The sequence below is a fragment of the Corvus hawaiiensis genome, chromosome Z (genome assembly GCF_020740725.1).
Source record: "Corvus hawaiiensis isolate bCorHaw1 chromosome Z, bCorHaw1.pri.cur, whole genome shotgun sequence".
Lineage (NCBI taxonomy): Eukaryota > Metazoa > Chordata > Aves > Passeriformes > Corvidae > Corvus > Corvus hawaiiensis.
Genome location: NC_063255.1, coordinates 16,349,855 through 16,373,877, shown reverse-complemented (window position 1 = coordinate 16,373,877; position 24,023 = coordinate 16,349,855). Strand labels below are relative to the sequence as shown.

Genomic DNA, 24,023 nt, shown 5'->3' with positions numbered 1-24,023 from the left:
GGGACCGCCCCCGCCGCGGCCACGCCACGCACGCCCCGGGCGGCTGCGCCGGCGCGGCGGGGCGGGGCGGGAGGCTCAAGGGGCCGGTCCCGCCGGGTTTCCGGGAGTGCGGCGGCATGGAGCCATCGCCGGCGGGGGCGGAGGAGAGGGGTGGCCGCTTCCGTGCCAGCGGTACGGATGGGGCTGCTTTCCCCCATCCCTCCCTCCAGGCTCCCGGCGGAGCCCAGCACGACCCCGGGAAGCGGGAGCTGCGGGGATCCTCCCCGTCCAGAGCAGCAGGGCTCCCGGGCTGGGGACAGGGAGGAAGGGGTGAAGCTGAGGGAGGGCATAAAGCGGAGTGTGGACCGTCTTGCTTGCCGCTTGAGGGGGCGCGGTGGGTGGGGAGCGTGCGCCTCCTTTGCCGGGGGGTCTGCGCCTGACGCCCCGCTGCTCTCGCTCCCCGCAGAGCACCAGCACGCTCGATACAACCCGCTGCGGGACGACTGGGTGCTGGTGTCGGCCCACCGGGTGAAGCGGCCTTGGCAGGGTCAGCTGGAGAAGCCGCCCCCCGAGGATGTGCCCCGCTGGGACCCCGACAACCCCCTCTGCCCCGGAGCCACCCGGGCCAACGGCGAGGTACCACCAGGGACACAGGGGCCCGGGCTCTCCCTGCCACCCCCTCCTACACTCATCCCGTCTCTCACCCCGGCAGGTGAACCCCCAGTATGAGGGTACTTTCGTCTTCCCAAATGACTTCCCTGCACTTCAGCCTGATGCTCCAGAGCCTGGTAACTTTGGGGAGCAGAGCAAGCTGCTGGGGACCCCCAGACTTGGATCCTGGGGCTGCTGCAGGGTGGCCTGGACAGGCTTGGGTGCTGGCCCAGCACCTTCTCCCTGCCCACTCTCTGTCCTTCCCCAGATGACAGTGATCACCCCTTGTTTCAAGCTGCCCCAGCCCGGGGTGTGTGGTAAGTACTTCCATGGCTCCAGCGGGTTTGGGACACAATTTGTTGAAAACCTGTGAAATGGTGCTGGACTGGGACTGGTCCCCTCATGTAGTACCTATTCTGTACACACCTGCTCAGGTGGGGTCATTCTGGGGGTCTTGTCCCACTGCACTCAGCAAGGCCTTGAGGGTGTCGAGACACCCGTAGTCACAGCTATGCGTGTTTCCTCCACAGCAAGGTGATGTGCTTCCACCCCTGGTCGGACCTGACGCTGCCCCTCATGTCCCTGCCAGAGATCCGGGCTGTCGTCGATGCGTGGGCAGAGCTGGCGACCGAGCTGGGTGCTTCCTACCCCTGGGTGCAGGTGTGGGGCTGGTGGGGGCTGCTCTTTCATGGGTGAAGATGGGAGGCCAGCGCTGGGTACTCTGGCAGCACCTGGCATTAGGACCATCTTAGTTGTGTGTGGGTCTCCTGTCCCTGCTTTGTGCCCTGCTGAGCGTTTCCATGTGGCTGTGAGGCTCTGTTCTCCTGTGAGTTGCTTCCCTGCTGTGCTGGGGACACCAAGACGGCCTGTAGTGGGGGCCCTGTGGTTTGGACCTGCTGGCTGCACCTCTTCCTTCTCTCACAGATCTTCGAGAACAAGGGAGCGATGATGGGCTGCTCCAACCCGCACCCCCACTGCCAGGTGAGGCTGTCCCACCTGTGACCTGGCTAAACTACAAGTCCCTGTGGTGACCCTACAATAAACCCCGAGGGCAGATGTGAACGGCAACCCCCCTGCCCTGGTCCAGAAGCTTTTTGCAATGAGTAATACCCCTGTGTGTGTCCTGTCCCCTCCCCTTCTGGGGACTGTCCCTTGTGGCTGCCACATGCAAGACTCTCCACCTGGTGGCAGCAGGGACCGGCAGATGGGCAGCGTGACTAGGGGTGCCCCTGCAAGTGAGGGGTACCTTAGTCCTGTGTCCCAATGTCCCTCCCAGGTGTGGGCCAGCAGCTTCCTCCCGAACGAGGCGCGCCTGGAGGACCGGACCCAGCGCCAGCACCTGAGCCAGCACGGTGTGCCCATGCTGCTGGAGTATGCTGAGCAGGAGGCTCGCCGAAAGGTGAAGGCGTGGATGTCGTCCGTATCCCCTCCCTGGGAGCTGGTTGTGTGCCAGGGTGGGCTCCCCAGCCCCCAGGAGCTGGGCCCTGGGAGTGCCCAGCAGTGCCCTGGGGCATTGGGACTGTTTATGTCCCCATCAAGTGCTTCGTGTAAGAGCCCCCTGCAGTGCTACAGCCTGGGGACAGAGTGGCTGGACAGCGGCTGGGCAGAAAGGGGCTTGGGGGTGCTGGTCCACGGCCGACTGGACATGAACCAGCAGTGTGCCCAGGGGGCCAAGAAGGCCAATGGCATCCTGGCCTGTATCAGGAATAGTGGAATAGTGTAGCCAGCAGGACCAGGGAAGTAATTCTTCCCTTGTACTTGGCACTGGTGAAGCCACACCTTAAATACTGTGTCCAGTATTGGGCCCCCAATTTAGGAAGGATGTTGAGGTGCTCGAATGCATCTGGAGAAGGGCAGCAAGGCTGGTGAAGGATTTGGGACTCAAGCCCTATGAAGAGCAGCTGAGGGAGCTGAGGGTGTTTAACCTGGAAAAAAGGCTCGGGGGAGACCATGTCACTCTCCACAACTCCCTGAAAGGAGGTTGTAGTCAGGTGGGAGTTGGTCTCTCCTAGGCAACCAGGGACAGGACAAGAGGACACAGTCATAAGCTGCACCAGGGGAAGTTTAGGCTGGACATTAGGAAAAAAATCTTCACTGAAAGAGTGATTGGGCATTGGAGTGGACTGCCCAGGAGGTGGTGGAGTCAAAAAGACTGGATGTGGCACTCAGTGCCATGGTTTAGTTGATAAGGTGATGTTAGGTCATAGATCGGACTTGATGATCTCAAAGGTCTTTTCCAGCCTAGTTGATTCCGTGATTCTGTGCCCTGCAGGAACGGCTGGTGGTGGAGAATGCAGACTGGCTGGTTGTGGTGCCATACTGGGCTACCTGGCCGTACCAGACCCTGCTGCTGCCCCGCCGCCACGTCTGCCGCCTGCAGGACCTCAGTGACAGCGAGAGGGACAGTAAGTGGCTCTGAGCCTTGTTGTACCCCATCCCATGTCCTTTGGGCTTGACCTTTGTTAGGGGGCAGCTGTGCTGGTGGTGGAAGGCTTATGTCCTTGGGGTGGGGGCTGCCAGGCTTACCCGAGGAGGGGAATGGCATCCCTTTTTGTTAGGATGAGAGCTAGTTGTTTGGGCACAACCAGCACTGCTGGTGTCCTTTTGGGGTGATGAAGCACAGGCTGTTCCCTGCTTTTGTGGGGGGCTTCTCCTGCTGCATTACTTGGGCTCCCTGCATGAGTGGGGAGGGGCAGGAATTACCAAGTGCATCCCTCCTGCCTGTCACTGGTGTCCACCCAGGGAGAGGTGCTGCGGGTGACCCCACTGCATACCTGGCAAGCTGCTGGCCAGCTTGGGGTGTGAATCACTTCACTTTTCTGCAGACCTGGCCTCCATCATGCAGAGGCTGCTCATCAAGTACGACAACCTCTTCGAAGTCTCCTTCCCCTACTCCATGGGCTGGCATGGTGAGTGGTGTGGCTCCACAATCCTCTCCTCCGCATCCCTGTCCCCTCCCTGCGGCTCACACGGCGCCTCTATGCCTGGCAGGAGCCCCCACAGGCCCCTACCTGGAGGAGGACTGCAGGCACTGGCAGCTCCATGCCCACTACTACCCGCCCCTGCTGCGCTCTGCCACCGTCCGCAAGTTCATGGTGGGATACGAGATGCTGGCACAGGCACAGAGGGACCTCACCCCGGAGCAGGTGAGTGCAGCCCAGGGGGATTGGGGGAACCAGGGGGTTGTGTGCCAGGGTGTGACAGCCCATGGCTGTCCCTTGTGCCGTGCCCTGCAGGCAGCCGAGCGCCTGAGGAGCCTCCCCGAGGTGCACTACAAGAAGAGGGCTGAGGAGGTGTGATGGGAAGCAGCAGAGCATCCAGCCCTTGGATGTGAGTGTGAGGGGGGGATCTTACTGCTCTCCACCACTACCTGAAAGGAGGTCATAGCCAGGTGGGGGTTGGTCTTTTCTCCCAGATAACTAATGATAGGACAAAAGGGAACAGCCTCAGGTTGCGCTAGGTGAGGTTTAGGTTGGATATTGGGGAATATTTCTTCGCTGAAAGAGTGCCCAGGGAAGTGGTGGAATCACTGTTCCTGGAAGTATTAAAAAAATGTGTAGATGTGGTGCTTAGGGACGTGGTTTAGTGGTGGGTTTGATAGTGCTATGGTTAACAGTAGATGTTTAAGTTTGTATCGTTTGGTGTGCTCAGTAAGGCCAGGAGTCAGCTGGGAGTGGTGAGAGCTGGGAATTCACATCAGTTGCGAACCCTCTGAGCTCCCAGATTCTCCTGAACCTTGTCACGGCTTGGCTGGTTTTTGGGACTGGTTTTGCCAGTTTGGGGACTCAGGGCCTAATCCTGTGGCATCCTCATGTAGGTGATGTTTTTCCTTGTCTCTTTCACCATCCCAGGCTCTGTCTTCTGCCCCCATGGCACGCTCCTATCACCACAAAAGGGCTTGCCCTCATTACCAGTCCAGTCTCACTGGTGGGACTGAAGTTCTTCTGCCCTGTGGAGGGGCACAACCCCCCTGGACAATAAAACCTGGAAGCAAAGTGCCTCTACCTGTGCTCTCGTGGCTCTCAGCCCTAGCTGGGAGGTTTGGGGTCTCTGGTGAAGACTCCCAGCTGCTGGTGGGAGGTAACACTGGGGGCTCATGGGATGATGTGCTGTTAGCCCAATGCCTCTTGCTCCTGTCCCCGTCCCTGCACTGCCTCCTCTTCCTCCCTGGGGGGAGCTCTGAGTCTGTCTCTGAGTGCTGCAGGCTTGTGGAGGAGTAGGAAACGGGGAGGAGAAATGGATGTAGTCCGAGGCTCAGCCAGCTCCTGGGAGAGGGCTGAGTCCTGGCAAACTTGCTGCGTGGAGGCTGCTGGCTGAGATGCTCAGCGCTGGAGCTGTTCCCCTTCATCCTCTCTGGCTGGGGCTGCTGCCCTCATGCTGCCTACTACTGGGATGCAGCCAGGGACTGGTTCATCACTGACCTGGGTGCTGCCAGTGAGTCCAGCTCTCCTCCTGATGCTGCTGCCCCCTTCCCTGTGCCCACCCATGGTATGGGACAGTGGCAGCTGGTCCCTGGGCGGAGCTGAGGGATGTTCTATTCACCTCTGTCTGTACTCTCCTCCAGGAAAGCCCCTGTACAGGGGCTGAAAGGGACTGTACAGGGGTAGGCGATGGGCAGTGATGCCACCACAGCTGGTGTGGGAAGATGCCAAGCACTGTCTACCCTCAGGTCTTCACGAATAGTTTTCATTTGTCACTAATGAGCCATTTTCATTCTCTAATGAGACCCCCTCTCCCTGTCAAATCTGAGAGTGAGCTCCTGGGGGCTATAAATACCTTGCAAGGAGAGAAATGCTCTCCTCCTATGTCCAAGACAACAGTTCCTGCAGAGGGCTGTGTTCCCTGTGCCCCATCCGTGCGTTGCTCCCCCATCCATGTCCATGGGGCTGGGACAGACAGGACGAGCCTCCTGGCTCGTGTGAGCTCAGAGCCACTGGCTGTGATGCTGAATGCCCTCCTACATGCTGGTCCTATCCTTCTGCCTGATTGCCTCATACCAGAGCCCACAAACTGACCCTTACCTGACCTCCGAGGCTCCAGGGAGGAGCAGGTGGCTTGAGCATGGAGCCATCACTGTACACAGCATCCCCCACCAGGGCATCGGGGCTGCCCAGCTGGGCATCTGGCCTTTTGCAAACTGATTTCTCTCGTCCTGGGACAAGCAGAGCCCGTTTGGTCTCCCCCACCACCCCGATCTCAGTCCTGGCCATTGCAACAAGTGCGTCCGCACCGAATTCCCAACTTCCCCGCTTATTCTCCAGGGTCCTGAGAAAGCGGCAACAAATTGACTTAAGTGTGGCAATGCAGCTCGGGGTAATTAGCCGCCGAAGCAGTTGTAACGAAGCTAGTCATCTCCCTGCACGCGCAGTTAGCTCTGATTTAATGGCCCGGCGGCTCCCAGCCCAGGCTGCCGCGCCTCGGCCCGCGGCCGTAAATGAAACTCGCAGTTAAGTCAAGCGGTATTAAACTTTACAGTCGCCGTCTTTAAAAACGGGGCTCTCTCCAATAAATCAGGGCAAGTGGGATTGTAAATATCGAGGCAGGATCCATATTGCTTAATTAAACAGCGCCTAATGAACAGCCTGTTTGTTGTGTTGTGATTTAGGATAGAGGCTGGGGAGGCAGTGCATGCTGAGGAGGGCTGGTGCCCGTGCCAGCGTGCCCTCTGCTGCAGGTACCAGCTGTTCCAGTTTACCTGCTGCTAAAAAGATCTCAGAGATGGCCTGAGGTTTTTTTTTTTTTTTTAATTAAAACAAAATCCCCCCTGAAATCTGAAACAGGGTGAAAGCAGCAGTTAGAGGAGGAGGAGTGGGTACAGCCAGGTGTGAGCGCTCGACCCTGGTTATACTGAGCTCCCCACTTCCTCACAACAGACCCAGTCTCCCCTTGCCCTCACATTTTTACCTTGTGCAAGGGAGTATGAAAGGCTGAAAGGGAGCAACGAGCCTTCCCCATGGCACAGGGGGACATCAGGCTGGTGCAAATGGAGCTGCTGGGGATGGAAAGGCATTGCAGTTCACAGGAACCGTCGCTGGTGTGCTGTAAAGCCCCAAAGCCTTTTATATTTTGGTGGTTGCAGGCCAGTTGTAATTAAAAAGTGATTTATTTCAGGGAGATTAAAATAGTCTAGCTGGTGAGGGGTGATGGAGTGGAGGGCCTGTCGGGTACCCAGCTGTTGTTCTTGACCTGGGAGCATCAAAGGGAAGCTGAGGCCTGTGGGGATTCCCCATAAGGATGTTTCTCGATACTGTTTCATTTCTGCAGGGGAGCTGTCAGAAATCCAGGGAAAAGTATATCTGTGACTGGGTCATCCTTGTCCTGAGTCTCCATCTCCCGGCATGAGGGCAGATACATCCTCTGCAATCCCTGCTCTGGAAGAGTGAACAGGACAGGTGGTGGGGAAAGTGAGGAGAACTCAAGCATGGAATTAATGAATTAAAATCCATTAGGGTCCTGTAGAGGTGTTTGCACCCTCTGTGGTGCATGAATGGGTCTGGGAGTGCAGCTGGCACCAGGCTGGCACATCCTGTGCTCTGCAAGGAGCAAGGGATACACCCAGTGGGGGATGTAGAGATGTAGAGATGCTTGAGGGGGTATGGCCCGGAATTTATTTTCACTTCCATCCCATTTTCTAATGCCACTGAAAGAAATGGATCAATCTACCAAGGGATGTGGCTTCCCCAAAGCTCCTGGGGCTTTGTATCTACTGAAACAAGACAGTGTTCTTGCCTTGGTTATAGCAGTGGCTGTGTCCATCATTGTGCCTGTGCTGCATGTTTGGGAAGCCCAGAGCACCCCCAGCTCTGACACTGACTACTTCTGTGGCCACGGGTGAGCCCTGGGATGCCAGGCTGGGACGCTGCCCAGGTGGGCAGAGACCTTTGGCATGAGCACTTTATGGTAGGGGGCAACTACTGGAGGCATGTCCATCACCTTGGATTGAGTGTCCATGTCCTTGGCACCTGCCAAAGGCTGCAGAGCTGCAGCCAAGCTGCAGATCCCGAGTCCTCAATTGTGCCCACCCCTCTTCCTCTTCCCCCTGCCTTCCAGTGCAGGTGACACAGTAAAATATTGAGCAAATGAAGTTAATCTGTGACCAGTGTGCTTTAATCAGAAAGAAAAGTTACGAGTTGAGGCCTGCTGGCTGCTGCCATGCTGCAGTTTTACTGTCCTTCCTGGTACCAGGTTAATGGCTGTCATTCCATTCCAGTTTTACTGTTGGATTTGCCCTTATTGTGGAGTTTCTCCTTGTCTGCTGCTGCCTGTGACCGAGTAGGGGTTTGGGCAATGGAATAAGGAAGAAATTAGTAAATTTTTAGGGAGGAAGAGGGGAAGGACAAAAGGAAGAAATGGAGGAAAGGAAATGGAGGAAAGGAAAGAGAAAGGAAGGAGAGCAGGGTGGGAAACAGGAAGGGGGAGAAGACTAATTCCCTCCCATTTCTATTTAAAAGACATCATCAGGCACTTACAATGAAAACAATTAATAACTTTAAGCAGATGCTAAACCCTTTGGTGCCCTGAAGCAGGCGGGCTCCATGCAGTGGGGAGATTTTGTGTGCCAGGAGAATGGAAGTCAGAACCCAGATCCGTTTTTAGATCTTGTCTTAGCTGGCCATGCAGGAGCAGCTGGGGCAGCAAACAGCACCCAGTTTGTCCTGGGCCACATGGTGCATCTTCCTTGGGTTTGGCAGCTTCCTTGACAGGGACTTCCCAAAGGGTTCAGACCAGCAGGAAACAATTTTGGAGCTGGCTTGCCCATGTTTCAGACAGCTTGTGTTTTTTCCTCTCCTGATGGTCACTGACTCCTTCCAGCAAGGCACTGTCAGAGCCTTTAAGGACCATGAGTGGTGGGATGGCTGCTGGTCCCAGCTGGACACAATGAGATGTCTGGATGCTGCCTAGCAAGCTTTGCATGGACTTTAGGATGGTAGCCCAAAGGGTGGAATATAGCTGTTTAATCATCTGATAATGGAGGTAATTAAATACTGTCACGTTGCAACATCCATGTGGTCACTAAGCGCTGGCTCCCCAAATTTCCTGTGTGCCTGGTGTTGAGGAGGTACCTTGGGGCTTCAGCTCTTGGCAGTGGGGACCTGTCATTGCATGAGGTTTGAGCCTTTCCCATCCTGGGACCCCATCCCAGAGTCAGTGGCCTCTGTTTAGAGCAAGAGAAACAACAGGAGGATCCAGATTCCAGCTGGATTAAACCCAAACAGAACTGTCTGGGGAGGGAGGGGAGCAGGTGTGGGTGGGAGAACAGGGGACTGGTCTGGGATAGGGGCAGCCGAAAGGAAGGTAATCTTTGACTGCAAAAGGGAGTTACCCACCAGCAGTGGAGATGCTGGGAGAAGGCTGGAGCCCTTGCAGTGCCCAGGATCTGGCATGGCTGAGACTGTGCACCCTGGCTGTGTCTGGCACACCCCTGCTGCTGGAGCCAGCTGTGAGAGCTCACAAACATCTGTGCCTGCCCTGTGGGGAGGGATCCCCCTTCGTCCTGATGTTTCAGAGAAGAAATTTCTGCATATTTGGCAGTTATCATGAGTGATGCTGAGAAGTCTGCTACAAAGCCCCAGGAACAGCACGACCTTGCAATGCCAGCATGGATCCAGGGTGGAAAATCATCCCCTGGGGTGTGCAGGGGTGTGAGGTGACTCCTGGCAGAAGCAGAGCCCTTGGGAGAGAGGAGGAAGTAGAGAGATACTAATTAGATGCTAATAAGCAAGTAATTAGTAGGTCTCCAGCCCTCCTGGTGCCCCTGGGGCTCCCTTGCCCAGCTCCGAGCCAAACCACCTGCTTCAATGTACCTATGATGGTTTGAGCCCCACAGGATATGGCTGGAGCAGGGATGAACCAGCTGCTGCTCCCCACACACACTGACAGGCTCAACCACAACAAAATGTCCTCATAAATCGCCCTCATGAAACAAAACTCGACAAATAAAAGCTAAAAGTCCATTTGCAGCCTGTTTGCTTTTAGTGTTTAATCCCTCGCTTATTTTGCCCGCATTTGTCTCTGTCTCAGCTGCTCCACTCCCTCATGGCTTCATGCTTGGGCGGGGAGACAGGGCTTCTGGGCTGCCTGTGCTGTCCCTGCAGAAAAGGTGCTGCCCCCGCCTCGTGCCTCAGTTTCCCCATGGCTCAAACAGGATCAGTTGCACAGAGGCCAGACCCCATTGGCTGAGCAGACAGTGGGAGCCCCCATGACAGCCCTGCAGATGCCTCTGGGCTTTTATAGGATCCTTGGGACACCCTCAGTGTGACTTCCTTGCATTTCCTCTGGCTGGGATTCCTCTGTCCCATCTGGCCCAGGTCTTGCAGATCTGTGGAAAAAGGTTTTCCAGCCCTGGGACTGGCTGCTGCCCCAAAGCAGTGCTGTGCAATGAGCCCCTGGGTTAGTGCGCCCAAACTGCTGGCTTCATATTTAATTCACACAATTAAAAAAATATTTATCTTTGATTTAATTTTTAAAATTAAATATTTAATTCTCACACAGGCAAGAAACAGAGTGAGAGTGAAGCCAGGATGGGTCCCCAGGATGCTAGCTTGCTTTTTAACCCTTCCCATCCCGCTTTCAAATCCCTCTTGGTATCAGAGATGCTCAAAAAGCATCTGTCTGGTTCCAGCTGCTTCCAATGCGCTTCAGTAACAGCAGGACCCTGTTCCATCACAGCCCGTCAGGTCACCTCAGAAGTAGCAGGTCCATTGACACAGGAGAAAAGGAATGACCCCCAGCCTCTGCTGGGGTGTAAAATTCCCTCCGCCCTGGAAAGGACTAGCCGACACATCAGGAACTTGGAATGATTATGATAAAACCTGTGGGACACCAAGGGCATCACTATGATTTGTGCTGTCTAAATGTTAATCAGAATAATAATGCCTATTGAGACAGCTGTTTTAAAAGGCTGTGATGTTGGAGTAAAAATTCCAATAAAACTCTATTAGCCCTTCCTCGTTACACTAATGGTGCCTGCTGCTAAAAGCCCCCTGCTATAGACACCCGTATTAATGGGCTTATTACAGGAAATAAAATCTGAGGCTGAACATTACAGTGAAGCCTGATTAATTCAGCAAGGTAATCTTTTTTTTCTTCCCCCTCCTCTCTGCCTGTTCTTTTTCTTCCCCTCTTTATTTAATGAATGTACTTCTTGAACTGCCAACTTTTGAGCTTTTCATGGAGTTTGGGGATGATTTTAAACTGATCTCGTTCACAAAGAGATGAATCTTTGCGCCAGCTCCTGGTGCAAATGGGGGGGAAGGCTTCTCAGATATCTCTATCAAACCAGGGAAGAGGAAAAGCAGCCAGGCTAGGAGTGAAGAGGTTAGAGAGGGGGAAACAATGGGTATCCTAGGGATATCCACCTGGAGTGGTGGCTTGTGGGCTGGAACAGCTCACTGCTTGTCACCAGGCAGGTGCGCATGACATTGGCCAAGATGAAGCTTCTGGGGGCAAGCAGCATCTACCCTTAGCCTTTCTGTCCCTTCTTGTCCTGATTTATCCTCTTTTGCTGTCACCTCTGTCCCTGCAGGAGGGTCTGCCTGAGTCTCGGGTTTGCAGGTGCCATCCCAAACCCAGTGTGGTATCACCCAGCGAGGCTGGCACCCTGGGCTCATGCTGAGAGGCAGAAACACTCTGACAGACATACCACTATTCATTCAAGCTATAAATAACTCCCATAAAAATCCTCTTCTTAGCCTTTTGTGTTCAGCCAAACCCTGCCAATGGGAAAGGAGACGGCATCTATTTTATGGGCGGCTGGAAGCCGGCTTTGCATTTTTCTGGCTCACATAATCCCACAGGTACCCTCGTTTCTTTTCTTTTTTAAAAGACTTTTGATTCACGTTCCTCCCAGCCAAGTTTAATTATGGTTTCGGCTCCCGCTGCCCAGGGAGGGGAAGGCAAGAAGGCAGCTCTGCTGGCCTGTGCAAAGACAGGGAACATGGGGCAAGAAGGAGGGAGCAAAAGGGGAGAGCAGGAGGGAAGGAGGAAAGAGAGAAGGAGGGAAAGCAGGAAGGAGCAGACAGAGTGTAAAGAAGGAGGAAAGAGAAAAACGCAAAGGAAAAAAAGGAAGGAAAGTGGAGCTCAGGTCTGTGCCCATCCTGGGAGACCCAGAAGGGCATCCAGGTCCCAGACTGCGTAACAACTGCATTTACTGAATTTTTAATTAACCACAGAAGAAGCTGTGGACACTGTGAACCCTTTTGGAGTAGTCTGGACATACTGGGTGATGGGCTATCAAAGTCTGGAATTCCTTGATCTTAACTTCACATGGATATGTTGCAGTCATACATGGGGTCAGCATGCTACAGGCTGGTAATGATTTAACTATAATGTAGGGAAGTTGAATTGCACTGGAAAGAAGAATATGGTGGGATGGCACAGACCCTGCCAAGCAATCCTCAGGGGTCTGCAGATGGGGCTGGAGTTGAAGTTTCCCTCTGTGGCCTCCTTACCCTGGGAAATATGGTGTTCTTGGACCTGGGGTGGCTGGAGATTTTTTCCCTACCCTGCCTGTGCAGTCCATCCCTGTCAAGGCAAACACCCCATTAACAGCAAGGATCTCCTCTCCCCCATACAATAACACAGCCAATGCTCACTTACTTAGGTGTCTACCCTAAAAAAAGAATGCCTTCAATGTCATTAGTCCCTCAGACCTGGATGAATAGGTTCTTGCTTCGATCTCCTCACCACCACACCCTTATCAGTTCCATCTGGCAGTGAAGGTGAGGATCAGCATGGGAAACCCTGTGATGAGGGAGAACACTCTGGGGAGTGGGAAGAGGGGACAAAAGCATACAGAAGGAAGGAAAAAAAGAAGATGAAAAAATCAATTTAGTTACAATAAAGCCTCTTACTGTATTAACTGCTAATCCACAAATACACAAACACACAGAGGGAGTCCTTGGAATAAAGGCATTTAATTAAGCTATTTGCTTGAAGCTGGCTCTGAAAGGTCTGGCATGATGGAGGAACAGGCACAGCGGGACCCTTGTTGGAGATGCTTGCCAGGACCACTGGTGACCTTCCCCCTTGGTTCAAGGCCATGGAGCAGTGCTGTCCCCTCCATGGGGACACGGCCCACCCTCCAACCACATCTGGATGTCTCTGGGCTTCCCTTTGCTGGTTGGGGAGAATATCTCCTCGCCCCCCATGGATGCTGAGAAGCTGACTTTTCATGATGTTTCCCATCCAGCTGGGGTGTGAACTGTTGGCATCACAGGGCCATTTGCTCTTTCCTCCTCTCCTTTTCCTTGAAGGGAGGAGGCTGCTGGGCGGGGGGGGGGGGGGGGGGGGGGGAGGGGGGGGGTTATAACTCTTCTTTCCTTTCATTTGATCTGCCAGCGGGCTCAGCAGGGGGAAGACCCTGCCTCGGCAGGCTGCCCACAAGATAAAAGGCAGGGAGGGCCAAGCCAAGACATTTCTTCCACTGTTCCCCCCACCCCTTCGTCCCTTCCTCTATCCTCCTGGTTTTCTTGGCAAAGGACGAAACAGGGAAATGAGCGTACTCCTTTCAAAGCCCTTCTTCTTTCAATATTGAACCGGGCCTGGATTCCCTTCTGGATGCCTGATTGCTGGCATTCCCGCTCCCCGTGCAGCCTAAACTGTAACAGCTGAGGGCTGGGGATGCTGTCGGGGGACTGTGAGCACATGTGGGGAAGCTGTAAGGGAAACACCAGCCCTATTTCCCATCCCAGTATCGGGGCTATGCTGCATCCCATAGACACCTGGCCCCTTGGGGGTCCCTTGGCTCCATTGCCACCTTCGGCCTCTGAAGCTCTGCTGCTCTGACGTGTCACGAGTTGTGGGGTCTCTGCTCCTGGCAAGCTCATGGGTTGTAAGATGTTTGGCAGTGTCACCGTGTCCTGCAAAGCCTGTGCTAGGATGGGTCATGGGAACCAGCTCCACTGTCGTGGGATTCTTGTTAAGACTTGGGAATCCTCTCCTGCCCTGAACTGGGATGAAAGCCACCCCAGGGAACCTGGCAGAATGCCACCCAACTCCCACTTGCTGCGTTGGACTCAGTGGAGTGTTTCATTTTAACTTTTTCCAGACATTTTCTTTTGATTTCACCCTTTTCTATTTGATTTTTTTTTTTTTTTTAAGGAAGATAACAATCTTGCATTTCCAAATGAAATCATTTGGCACCTGGGTGGGGTGAGGGAGGAAAGATTTATTTTTCAGTTAAAGCTGTTGAAACAGGATAGATAAAATGTTGCTTTTTTTTTTTTCCTTTCTTCCCCAGAAGGTTTTTGGAAAGAGAAATTTGTTTGAAGTGACCTTTTCTTAGGAAGTGTTTTGATGAACTGGTATTTTCTGGATGAAAAAGTGTTTCTGCCCAAAGTGCCTGGCACTTCCCAAAGGAAAAGGCAGGAGCAGAAGGGCCATGTCAGCTGCAGAGGGAGAGGACTTGGTTTTGGGATTTCTCTGGAGGTCTGGGGAGGATGCCTGGGGTGGTGTGGCAAATTTGGTGCCAGAAGCTGGGGCATAATGACCAAGGTGTTGGGGGCAGCTCTGGTGTGGTGGCTCTCTGGGGCTGCTGGTGAGGAGAGTCCAGTGCTGCAAGGCAGCAAGGAAGGGGAGGTAAGATGGGTCAGCCTGGATCTCCACCACAGCACTCCCCGGTTTCTCCTTATCAACCGTTTAGCACCTCTCATGCCTTTATCACACTCTGTGTAGCTTCCCAAGGAAGGAGGGCAGCCCACTGGTGAGGCCTTAGTGTAAACCTTTAATTAGCAACCACTTCTAGTTATGCTTGAGGGCCTTTGAGGCAGGAGGATTTGGATTTGTGAAAGCACAGCAGGGATGAAGAGCTGCTGGGTGTGATCCACAGTGCTCTTCCTGGGAGAGTCTCACACTGGCACGTTCCCCAGACCCAAATCCTGGCAATGCACGTTCACTGGGGCTGGAGAAAAACAGTGTGCCTCTGCTCTGGCATGATCCTGCCTTACATCTGGGGTTGCAAAAAGATTTTCAGCTCCAACAGCCCAAGGAGTGAGCTGGACATCCCATGGGGCAGCACCCAGGTACTCTGCAGAGCTGCTGCCCCCAGCCAGGGGCCAACATGGTCAGTGCAGCCCACATACTCTCCACTCCCAGGAGGGTTACATCCCTCCTGCATCCCATGTGCATATGTGATGGGTGGGATGCCCCAGGAGAGACTCTATTGGCAGTTGTTCCCCTTTTTAATCCCATTTGGATGTCCTCGTTTGCTGCTTTCCTGCACATCTCGTGTGGCATGTCGATTTGCTATCGCTCTGGTTTATTAGTCAGAGTGTCAGGCAGGGGCAGATCAAATGGCTTACAAGAGCCTAAGTACGTTACAGCAACGCTATTATCTCTCTCCACTAAAATTCGTAATCTCCATGAAAAATTAGAGCAAGCTGCTCTGACAAGCCCCATTCTCCATATGCCCCACGAGCAGGACCCTAATTATTTTACCTTTCTTTAACTCTTTATTAATCCCATCCTCCACCAGCTGCCTGTTATTTTGCCTGGGATTCATGCATTAACAAAAGAGATTGGCTTCACACATGCTTTTAAACCCCTGGTGCTTGCAGACTGCCAGTGTGAGACTGTTCTACTTGCATTGAGATACCTGCCAGAGAGCTAGGCAGCTGCTTTTGTGGGGTCTCTCATGCTTTTTGGGGTGGCCTTGCCTGGCAGGGTGGCAGTGTCTGAGGCTCCTTCCCGAGGCACCCAGCAGGTGGTGGTGATGTATAGGTAGTTCCTCACAGCCTTTTCTTATCGGAGGATTTAAATGTTTTATTCAGCTGCAGGTTGATGTTATCCATCTCTCGGGCTTCCAGTGGGGGCTCACCACATCATAAGACTTTCGTTTCATATTTGCCAGGCTGGACACAAGCAGGGTTTGGTTCCTGTTCCCCATTTTGTTCTCTCCAGACTGTGCCACATGCAGACTTTCATACGGATGGAAAACAAGCAAAACCTCTTATCACTCCTGCAAGTCTAGTTGACACAGTCTTTCCACTCTTTGACTGCATTTAATACCTTTTATTTCTCATCTTTCAGCACTTTATAATAGGACCAAACCAATATAATATCTGTAAAAATTCCTGTTTTGAAGGGGTGGTGCCTGGAGGGAGAGAAGTGATTGGCCTGGGACAGGGATGATGCTGTGGGTGTACCTGGGCACAGAGAAACATGGACGGACTGGGAAGCTGGGGTGCTCTTGTCCACTCTCAGGGGGTGAGAAGCAGTGCCATGGTTGTCACCCAGTCCTTTCTAGATGGCTGTTGGGCCAGCTATTGGCCTCTGAGGAAGGTGCTGGTACAGATCCTGGGAAAACTCACTGGTTCTCCCAAGAGCTGCAGCTAAGCTGAACCAGAGGAACACACTGGGGCTGGAAGTGGAGAAATCAGGAATGTGCCTGCCAAAAATCTTTGGCCAGGATGTCCAGAGGAGAGGCAGAGGGGAGCTGAGGGCATGCAGACTGATTGTGCTGGGCTGGAGCCTGTCTGGGTGTTGGTGAAAGGCTGGGACTGCAAGGGCTGGGTCCAGCTTGCCACTGCTGGGTTTGCAGCCCCATTTCATCCCAGGGATGCTCAGTCTCCCAGCTGCACCTCCTGAGCATCAGTACAGAACAGCTGAGGGGCACAGTGCTCCATCTCACTGCCCTTCAGCATGGAAATACCCACAGGTACCAAGGGAATTTTTAATTCTAGGAGCCACCTACTTCCCTAGAGAGGCCAGAGATATTCTCAAATTCTCTGTCCTGAATGACTGAGCTCAATGCCACTGCTTTGGATGGGAAGTAACTGGTTCCTCTTTGCTTTTTCCTTTCTGCCACACTTATGTCCAGGTGTTTAACTCTGATCTTGGATCGATTTAAACTTACCCATTTTTTCTATGACAAGGGCCTCTGAGATGATGAAAAATTGACATGGTGTAATAGCAGAGAAATGTCTCTGGATCTGCAGCCAATCTCTCCTGCAGCATAGAAATGAAGCTCTCCAAACACTACAGAACATCTGAGAAAATTCAATAGTTTCTCATTTTTATATAGGTATATATATGTATGTACATGTGCATAGCTCCATAATACTCATATTAATATTCTCCACCCATTTCATTGCAGCACCTGGCCATCAGAAATGCAGCTCCTAATGCTGTGGGCTAATGGGATATGTTTTTATTTGTCCTTGTTATAAAATAGGTACCTCCGTATTAACTTTGCAGGGCATTATATTGATGTAGGGCAGTAAACTTTATGGCAGATTTCACAACCCTGTTAAGTGCATCATCTTAGGCTGTAATATCTATCTGGGAAGACAAGTGAAACCCTTGCCAGCAATACATGCCTGGGAAGGTGGTGTGAAGCTGGGGGAGGAGAGGAGAAGTGGTGCTGATACCTGCAGGATCCCAGGGTGTGCAGGAGGCTCTCCAGATCCCAGGGAAAGGGGTTTGCTCGCTGTTCTTCGGCTGCTCACAAAGTCTCTGTGAGCAGTGCCTGTGCCACCAGTGATTGCATCCCTCGGGGTTCTGGCTGGCTGCTCCAGAGGCTGTTTGCTCTCCTGTGCCTCCGCCTTCCACATCCCCAGTAAATCTGACGCTGTGCGCACTGTGGCCGCTGGTCACAGATAACTGCTTAGCTTAAATCCTGCTTGAATTCCCTTGGCTTATCTGCTAAATGGGATCTCGGTTATAAATAGAGTCCTGCAGACATGAAGGTCTATTTGGGCAGGGGCTTGTTTGGCAAGGAGTTTTACACAAGTTTGAGCAAATTGCTGGGGAGAAGCCGAGAGATAATAACAAGGAAAATGATATTAAACTGGCTTCTCTGCTTCCTCCTTATCCCTTAGCTGTTAGCAACTCACCAGGAGAGCACGGCTCTCAAGCAGACAAGGCGACACAGATCTCCACAACCCCAGTCCAGTAACTGCAGCTGTGAAATGCTGTCTCAAAGCCAGGAAAAGGAGAGAAAGTTGTCCTCATGTGCGTCCCCATGGCTGCCCTCGGAGTAGGATGCATCTGTGCAGGGCGAAGATGAGCTCCATGCCCGTTGAGGGACAGAAGCTGCAGGGGTGCTGGCCCTCCTCCCCCAGCTTTTAGTGGCCGGCTGCCATCACTGTCAGCTAATTGGAATGCTGATAATTATTAGTGTTTCATGATTTAATTTTCTCCTCGTTACAGTCTCTGCCTCAGCCTTACTGGCACTGAGCGCATCTCTATAGAAGACCATAGGAGATGAAGGGGGTGATCCACACCCTTGCAGGACACTGGTGAAACCAGATCAGATGCAAAATGTGCCTGGGGGGACCAGGTCAAAACCCCATAGCTTTGGGACACAGTGAAGACCAGACTGGGCAGTGGGTTAGCAAGGCTGGGCCTGCAACAAGTCAGAAGAATCCTAATTCTTCTGGAAGGCTCTGGGTGATGAAAAGTCAACCATCTGGGGAGGGGTGTGTGCAGGAGAAAAGGTTTGTTGGTGTGTGCATCAAGCATTGCACAGCAACTCAGAGTGTTACAGGTGAAAAACAGCCAACTAATTAATTTACTTGGGTTGGCATAGGATAAACGTTGTGTGGGGAGATCAGTCTGCTGGACAGGATGGTTGGTCAGTGTCTGGTGGTGATGGGAGTCTCCATCACAAGGGTTCCTGCTGTTGCGTCTTCAGCCGGGCCAGGAAACTCTGCCAAACTTTATCTTGCTCAGTTTTTACAGCCTAGCCGGCCATGATCCTACCTGAGCCCCCAAAGCATGCATAGTTCAGTACCACTGACACCTCAAGTACATCAAGAACATCTCTTAAATCCCTTAACTGCATACAGAGGACAATCCTGCATGACCATTCCTACAGATGACCTACAAACCTCTTGTCTCGACACAGGGAGGTCACTGCTGCGGCAAGGATGCATTAAGACTTTCCTCCCAGGGTGGAGATCATCCCTTTCAGGTACACAGATAGAGCAGGACCATCTGAAATTCCCACCTGGAAGGCTCCTGTAAGAATTAGTCAGATACTTAATTGTGAAGTTGCTATGAGGTTTTTGCAGCAAGTATGAATTTTTGGGACTTCCATCCTTTTGCTTGCAAAGCTTTTTAATTTCTTTCCCTTGTCTGGTGGGCAAACCCTGTTACAGTGTGGATAAAAACCCCATCAAGGAAAATTCAGGTTTTCCTGACTCTTAGAGCCTTGGAGTGCTGCAGGGAAAGGACATTTGAGCACACATTGCTGGCTGGAATTCAGCACCAAGACCCTTCCCTGTGCACAATCCAGGACTGGGTTGCCAAATAAGCTTTCGTTTGGGCCAGATTTTCCCCAAGGGCAGAGAGAGGGGTAGGAGAGGGACCTGGTGGCAGGGAACCTTGAAGTAACCTCTGTCTGGGTCACTGCAAGCCCAGATTGATGCCAGCACCACCTGGCACCGGGCTTGAACCAGGAGCATGGTGTGGTACAAATGGGAAATGAGAGACGCAGCCTAACAGAGGGCAATTTGGGTAAAACAACATCAGGAGTGTCAAAATAGATTTGTTTCCAATACAGAAAACACCTCCCCAGGGAGCATGAGGGAGACTTAGGAGTTGTTAGTTTTGGACAAGACAGGCAGTGAATTTGATCTGCGAACAAAGGGGAACTGGCAAAGCTGACAGCTTTTGCTCTGATTGCTTTGCTTCCTCTGTGCCGGACTATGTCTTTTTTTTTTTTTTTTTCCTTTTATCCTTTAATACTTTTTTTCCCTTTTAATTTATTGAAATGCTCTGGATCTCAATTCCCTTTCTTTGCTCTTTACTTCTTATTGCTTTGGCTGAAACTTTAAATCCCCAGTATGACTGGGATCAGGGCAAGAATAAAAATATCCCATGGAAAAACAAACCAGCCCAAGGACATGAAAACAAGCTGCAGCGTTTCTGATGTTCAGTTTTGGTAGCAGAGGGTGGGTGTCTCTTGGGACCAGGACAAGGACATGGGGATGGAGGGCTGTGGCGAATCCCTGCACAGCAGAGTGGTCAAAGTGAATTGGTGGGCTGCACTCTGACTCCTAAGGATTGGAGTCTGCTAAAATCATCTGCCTGACTTGAAGGGCAGGATAAAAGAGAAATCTCCCTGCCAAGGGGTGAGGCTGGAGGCTTTTCCTGAAGCTAAGAAAGTGCCAAGAAGGAAGCCTTGCCTTGTGAAATGTCCTCTGAGAATTGAAGGCACATTGAGAAATAGCTGCCAGGCCACCTCCTTGCCTGATCCTGTTTTTTCAGAAACAAAAATCCTTTTTCACAGGGGGAAACTGAGGCCCAGGGCAATGATGTGGTATCAGTAGGTGGGAAAGGCTTGGAGCAGCACCCCACATTCTTGGGCATCAGCTGTTTTCCCTCGATGCAGACAGCTTGTGTAGTCAATGTGTCATGTTACTCTCCTTTCATCAGCCTGAAATTACCATTTGTAAAAAGGGGAAAGAAATCCAAATCTTCAAGAAGCCACTCAGGCTGCTATCTGAGGCTTGTTTCTTTTTTCGTTGGTTTGGGGGGTTTTTTTGGTTGGCTTTTTTTTTTTTTTTAATACATCAAAAGAACAGATGTTTCTTTTTGATATTAAATGGGCTGCAGGGTTGGATCCTACTCTTGCTTCCAGCACTGTGTATCTGGAGTGAAGCAGCAGTTCCTCCAGTGGGGAGAGGTGCTTCTCTGCAGTGCCTGACCCCTGGAACTTTTGGGAAAGGGGCTTTCCCCTCATTGTGGCACCTTGCTATCGATAACATTAGTAACAGATGCATTTACAGCCTACCTACTGTGGAGTGGCTCTGGAAATATTTGTCCTTCCTGGTTTGTGTCTACCTCAAAACAGGGCAGGTTTAGTTTTTCTGCAGCCTCCTCATTGCTCAGCTTCTCTTTCAGTGGTGCTTTTCTAGCACCCTCCATGGCTGCCACTCAAAGACACCCAGGGTGGACCACTGCAGCTCATCTCATGGATTTCCCGGGGAAAACCATTTCCCAATGGGATCCCACAGTCCTGCTTAACCTTAACCTTTCTGTCAGTGTTGGCAGGTGCAGACCAACCTCCTGCAGCACCTTGTGTGCACGGACTGGTCTGGAAGATGTTTTTCTGCAGCAGTTGGGCTGTTGTTGCCTGTCCTGACCCTTCTTGCATTTCTACTCCAAAAGAAATGGTGAGTAACTATTTGCCCTGCCAGTGACCTTGAAGCACGGGGCCAGGGGCTTGTGTTCAGATGAAGCCTCCTGCACACCCTGCATGGATGTGGTCTGCTGTCAGGGTCTGATTCTGCCAGCTGCGGTCTCTGGTCTGTGTCACAGTTGGATTTAGCTCCTGGTAAACAGGCTGAGAAAGCTGGAGCTCAAGTGATGTAGAAGGTTGGATCCTCAGGGCTAAAGTTTGTCATCGCTTCCTCCAAAACAGGTGATTCTTGACAGATCCTCGTGGAATCTGCTCCCAGGGTATTCGAGCTGAGACTGAGGAAGGAGCTCAGCAATGCACAGTGCTGAACTTCACCATCATCATCCTCATCCTCAGGTTGGCAATGGGGCTCAGCAAGGCCAGGAGCTGCAGCACATGGACAGATGCCTGGTGGAGGGAACAGTCTCCTCAGGGTTCCCTGCATTGAAAAGAGGGTAGATCCACCCCAGAAATGCCTCATCCTGGGGCCAAGAGAGTGAACTTCATTATCACCCTGCTTCTTTTGAGAAGCAGCATCTCAGGGGTGTCTGTTGCATTTTTACCAATTTAAACACCTAATCTGAAAGAGAAGAACCCTAATTTGAGAGGGATGTACTGGCCTGGAAAGTGCATGAGCACTGTTCCTGACCACGCTGCAACAATGATCTCCACGCCTCCAGCACCACAGATGTCCTGAAAAAGCCCAAACTGCTCTGTGAGGATGGTGGCCACTTCTCAGAAAAGGTTATGGACTCTGTGATCAATAGCTGAAGACTCTCACTGCTCCACATTAGGGCTGAGGAATGGGGGCTGTGGCTGGTTAGGTACAGAAAAGAGCTCTGGACTACATCAGAAGCATTTAAGATGTCAGATTGTCTTTAATCATGAAAATACAAAAGCAAGAATCTAGTCTGACCACTTGGCTGTGCTGAAATAATAGCTCATTTAGAAGAATTTAAGCCTAAAAGCTAACATTTTTGGTGTGTATTTATAACAGAAAGGCACAGGGAACCTATCTACACTGTGTTTAATTTCTTTCACAAGCTCCTTTGATCCAGGTGTTACTGCCCAGGCAAAACTGGCACAAGTTCCTTCGGAGGCATGACCAACCATGCTGCTGTGAGCTGCCCAGCACTGCAACTGAGAGTGGATTCATTTAATTGAGTGTTTGGGCTAGCTGCACCAGCCAGAAATCTTGCTTCAGCTTGTTGCCATGAGCTCATTACCTTCAAAATCCAAAGCCTTGCCTACCTCACGGGGATGGAAAAATGGGGCACTTGCCAGGTGCCTGCAGCAGGTCTCAGCTACAGCGTGTTGGGTGATGTACAGGATGATGCTGGGACGGGGTGGAGGGACACCCAGTTTGACTGGGATGGAGCATGGGAGGTATTTTTGCAGCCTCTTGAATGCCTATGGTATCCCTGAAGACGAGGGGATGGATTCTGGGTTTCCAGCATTTTATCACTCTGTCTGCCCCAGGGCAAGCAGGAGGATGATGAGCCCTGGGAAAATCAGGCATCGCTTTCCTTTGAAGGCAGGAAGATGACTGCTGGTCCTGCTCCAAGCTCCTCCTGCCCTGGCCTTCAGGGTACAGTTATTTTTGCAGAGAAGGGTGGCCCATTTTGAACACATCAGAGCCAAGCTGGACCACAGATCCATCTGGCAGGGAAGACAAACACACTGCCTGGGCTTCTCCACTAGCTCATGCCTAGCACATGCCCAGTAAAGCCTGCTCCCTCTCCCAAATAATATTTCAGCCCACTACAAGCTCTGGGATTGCTGGAGCATGGCAAGTTTAGCTGCTGATCACTCCTTTACTAAGAGGCAGTGAAGAATGTATTTATTCCCTCTGAACCTTCTCCATGCCTTTAAGGACTATTATCCTCCCTGGCTGTACACAATCTCTTTTCCAGGCAACAATGTCTCCCACCTGACCAATTTGTCCTGGTGCAGAAGATTTCCCAGACCTTGGATTGTCTCCATTTGGGGATCTGTGAGAGCAGGAGCATACACACTGTCCGTGTGTACAGATTTACATTGTTACATGGAGATGTTGGTGTTTTGCTATTATTTCCTGACAACTGGTACCACTCTCTGGAGCAGCAGGACCTAGCTCATGAGCTTGGCAGTGCCCCAGTTTATTTCCTTTGTGTAAATCAACCTCGTATCTCATTTGTCATCTTGTTGATAAGCAGTTTTGGCAGGCCTTTTGGCAGCTTTTAGAAATCAGGTTACCCTAAACACATGGTGCTGGCAGAAGATGTCACCTCAGTGTCTACACCCTTCCCTAATTGATTCATGCGCAGACTGAGCAGTGCCGGTGCCTGTGCTGCCTGCCTGAAGGGCTCTGCCCCTCTGCTGAGGAACTGGCCATGCATCCCGGCCTGTTTGTCCATTGCTAACTGGGAGAAAATATCCCTGCTCTTCTGCCACCACCTCAGCCCCTTTAGGGGTCGTTTTGCTGCTTGTCTTCAGGTTTGTTTTGAGACCAAGCATAGAAAAACTTGCAGGATGGGAGCCCTTCCAAACCTGCTTGCAGTGGGTTTGAATAGTAATGGTCCTCTGCTTTGTTCTGCCGTGGGCTTGTCCTCAGCTGATCATCTCCTGCATCAGGGGAGGAATAACCCCATGCACCAGCACAGAATGGGGGCCGACCAGCTGGAAAGCAGGACAAGGACCTGGGGCTCCTGCTGGACAACAAGCTGTCCATGAGCCAGCAGTGCCCTTGTGGGCAGGAGGGCCAATGGTGTCCTGGGGCGCATTAGGAAGAGCGTTGCAGCAGGTCAGGGACATGAATCTACCCCTCTACTCAGCCCTAGTGAGGTGCATCTGGAATGCTGTGTCCAGATCTGAGCTTCTTAGTACACGAGAGACATGGAGCTCCTGGAGGGGATCCAGCAGAGGGCTGTGAAGGTGACTGAGGGACTGGAGCATCTCTCTTATGAGGAAAGGCTGAGAGAGCTGGGTCTGTTCAGCCTGGGCAATAGATGACAGAGAGGGGACCTCATCAATATGTACAAGTATCTGAAGGGTGTGAGAGGATGGACCACGCTCTGGTCGGTGGTTTTGTGCCATAGGGCACGAGGCAATGGGCAGAAACAGAGGCACAGGAAGTTCCATCTGAATATGAGGAGCCCTGTGCAGGTGTCATGGGTTAGCAAGCATAGTCCCAGAAGTGATGTTCTTGCTAAGGGGTGCTTACAGCTTCCTCTGTGACTTGACAGAACCTATCAGCTGGCCAGTTTGAATATGGACAATTCTTTAAGCCACT

At 52.1% G+C, this 24,023-nt stretch overlaps 1 protein-coding gene and 1 long non-coding RNA gene across 6 annotated transcripts; one reads left to right on the top strand and one right to left on the bottom strand.

Moving 5' to 3' along the window:
- Positions 1-80: 80 nt before the first annotated feature.
- Positions 81-23,909, top strand: GALT (galactose-1-phosphate uridylyltransferase). Of its 5 annotated transcripts, none has more exons than XM_048292175.1 (12): positions 81-171; positions 446-615; positions 692-767; positions 899-947; positions 1,161-1,290; positions 1,555-1,611; positions 1,907-2,029; positions 2,903-3,035; positions 3,456-3,539; positions 3,622-3,776; positions 20,617-20,747; positions 20,996-23,909. In XM_048292175.1, the coding sequence occupies exons 1-12, from the start codon at positions 117-119 to the stop codon at positions 20,997-20,999; spliced, it is 1,167 nt and encodes a 388-aa protein (XP_048148132.1). In that variant the 5' UTR covers positions 81-116; the 3' UTR covers positions 21,000-23,909. The 5 variants fall into 5 exon arrangements, with proteins under 5 accessions (XP_048148132.1, XP_048148131.1, XP_048148135.1 ...); XM_048292174.1 differs by having other exon boundaries at positions 3,373-3,539; XM_048292178.1 differs by lacking the exon at positions 20,996-23,909 and adding an exon at positions 3,867-3,960 and having other exon boundaries at positions 20,617-20,698.
- On the bottom strand, positions 12,527-17,207 carry LOC125320147. The gene is made up of 2 exons (XR_007201021.1): positions 16,998-17,207; positions 12,527-15,545 (listed from the first exon to the last, which is right to left on the bottom strand). It is a non-coding gene; the product is annotated as an uncharacterized LOC125320147 (long non-coding RNA).
- Positions 23,910-24,023: the final 114 nt, after the last annotated feature.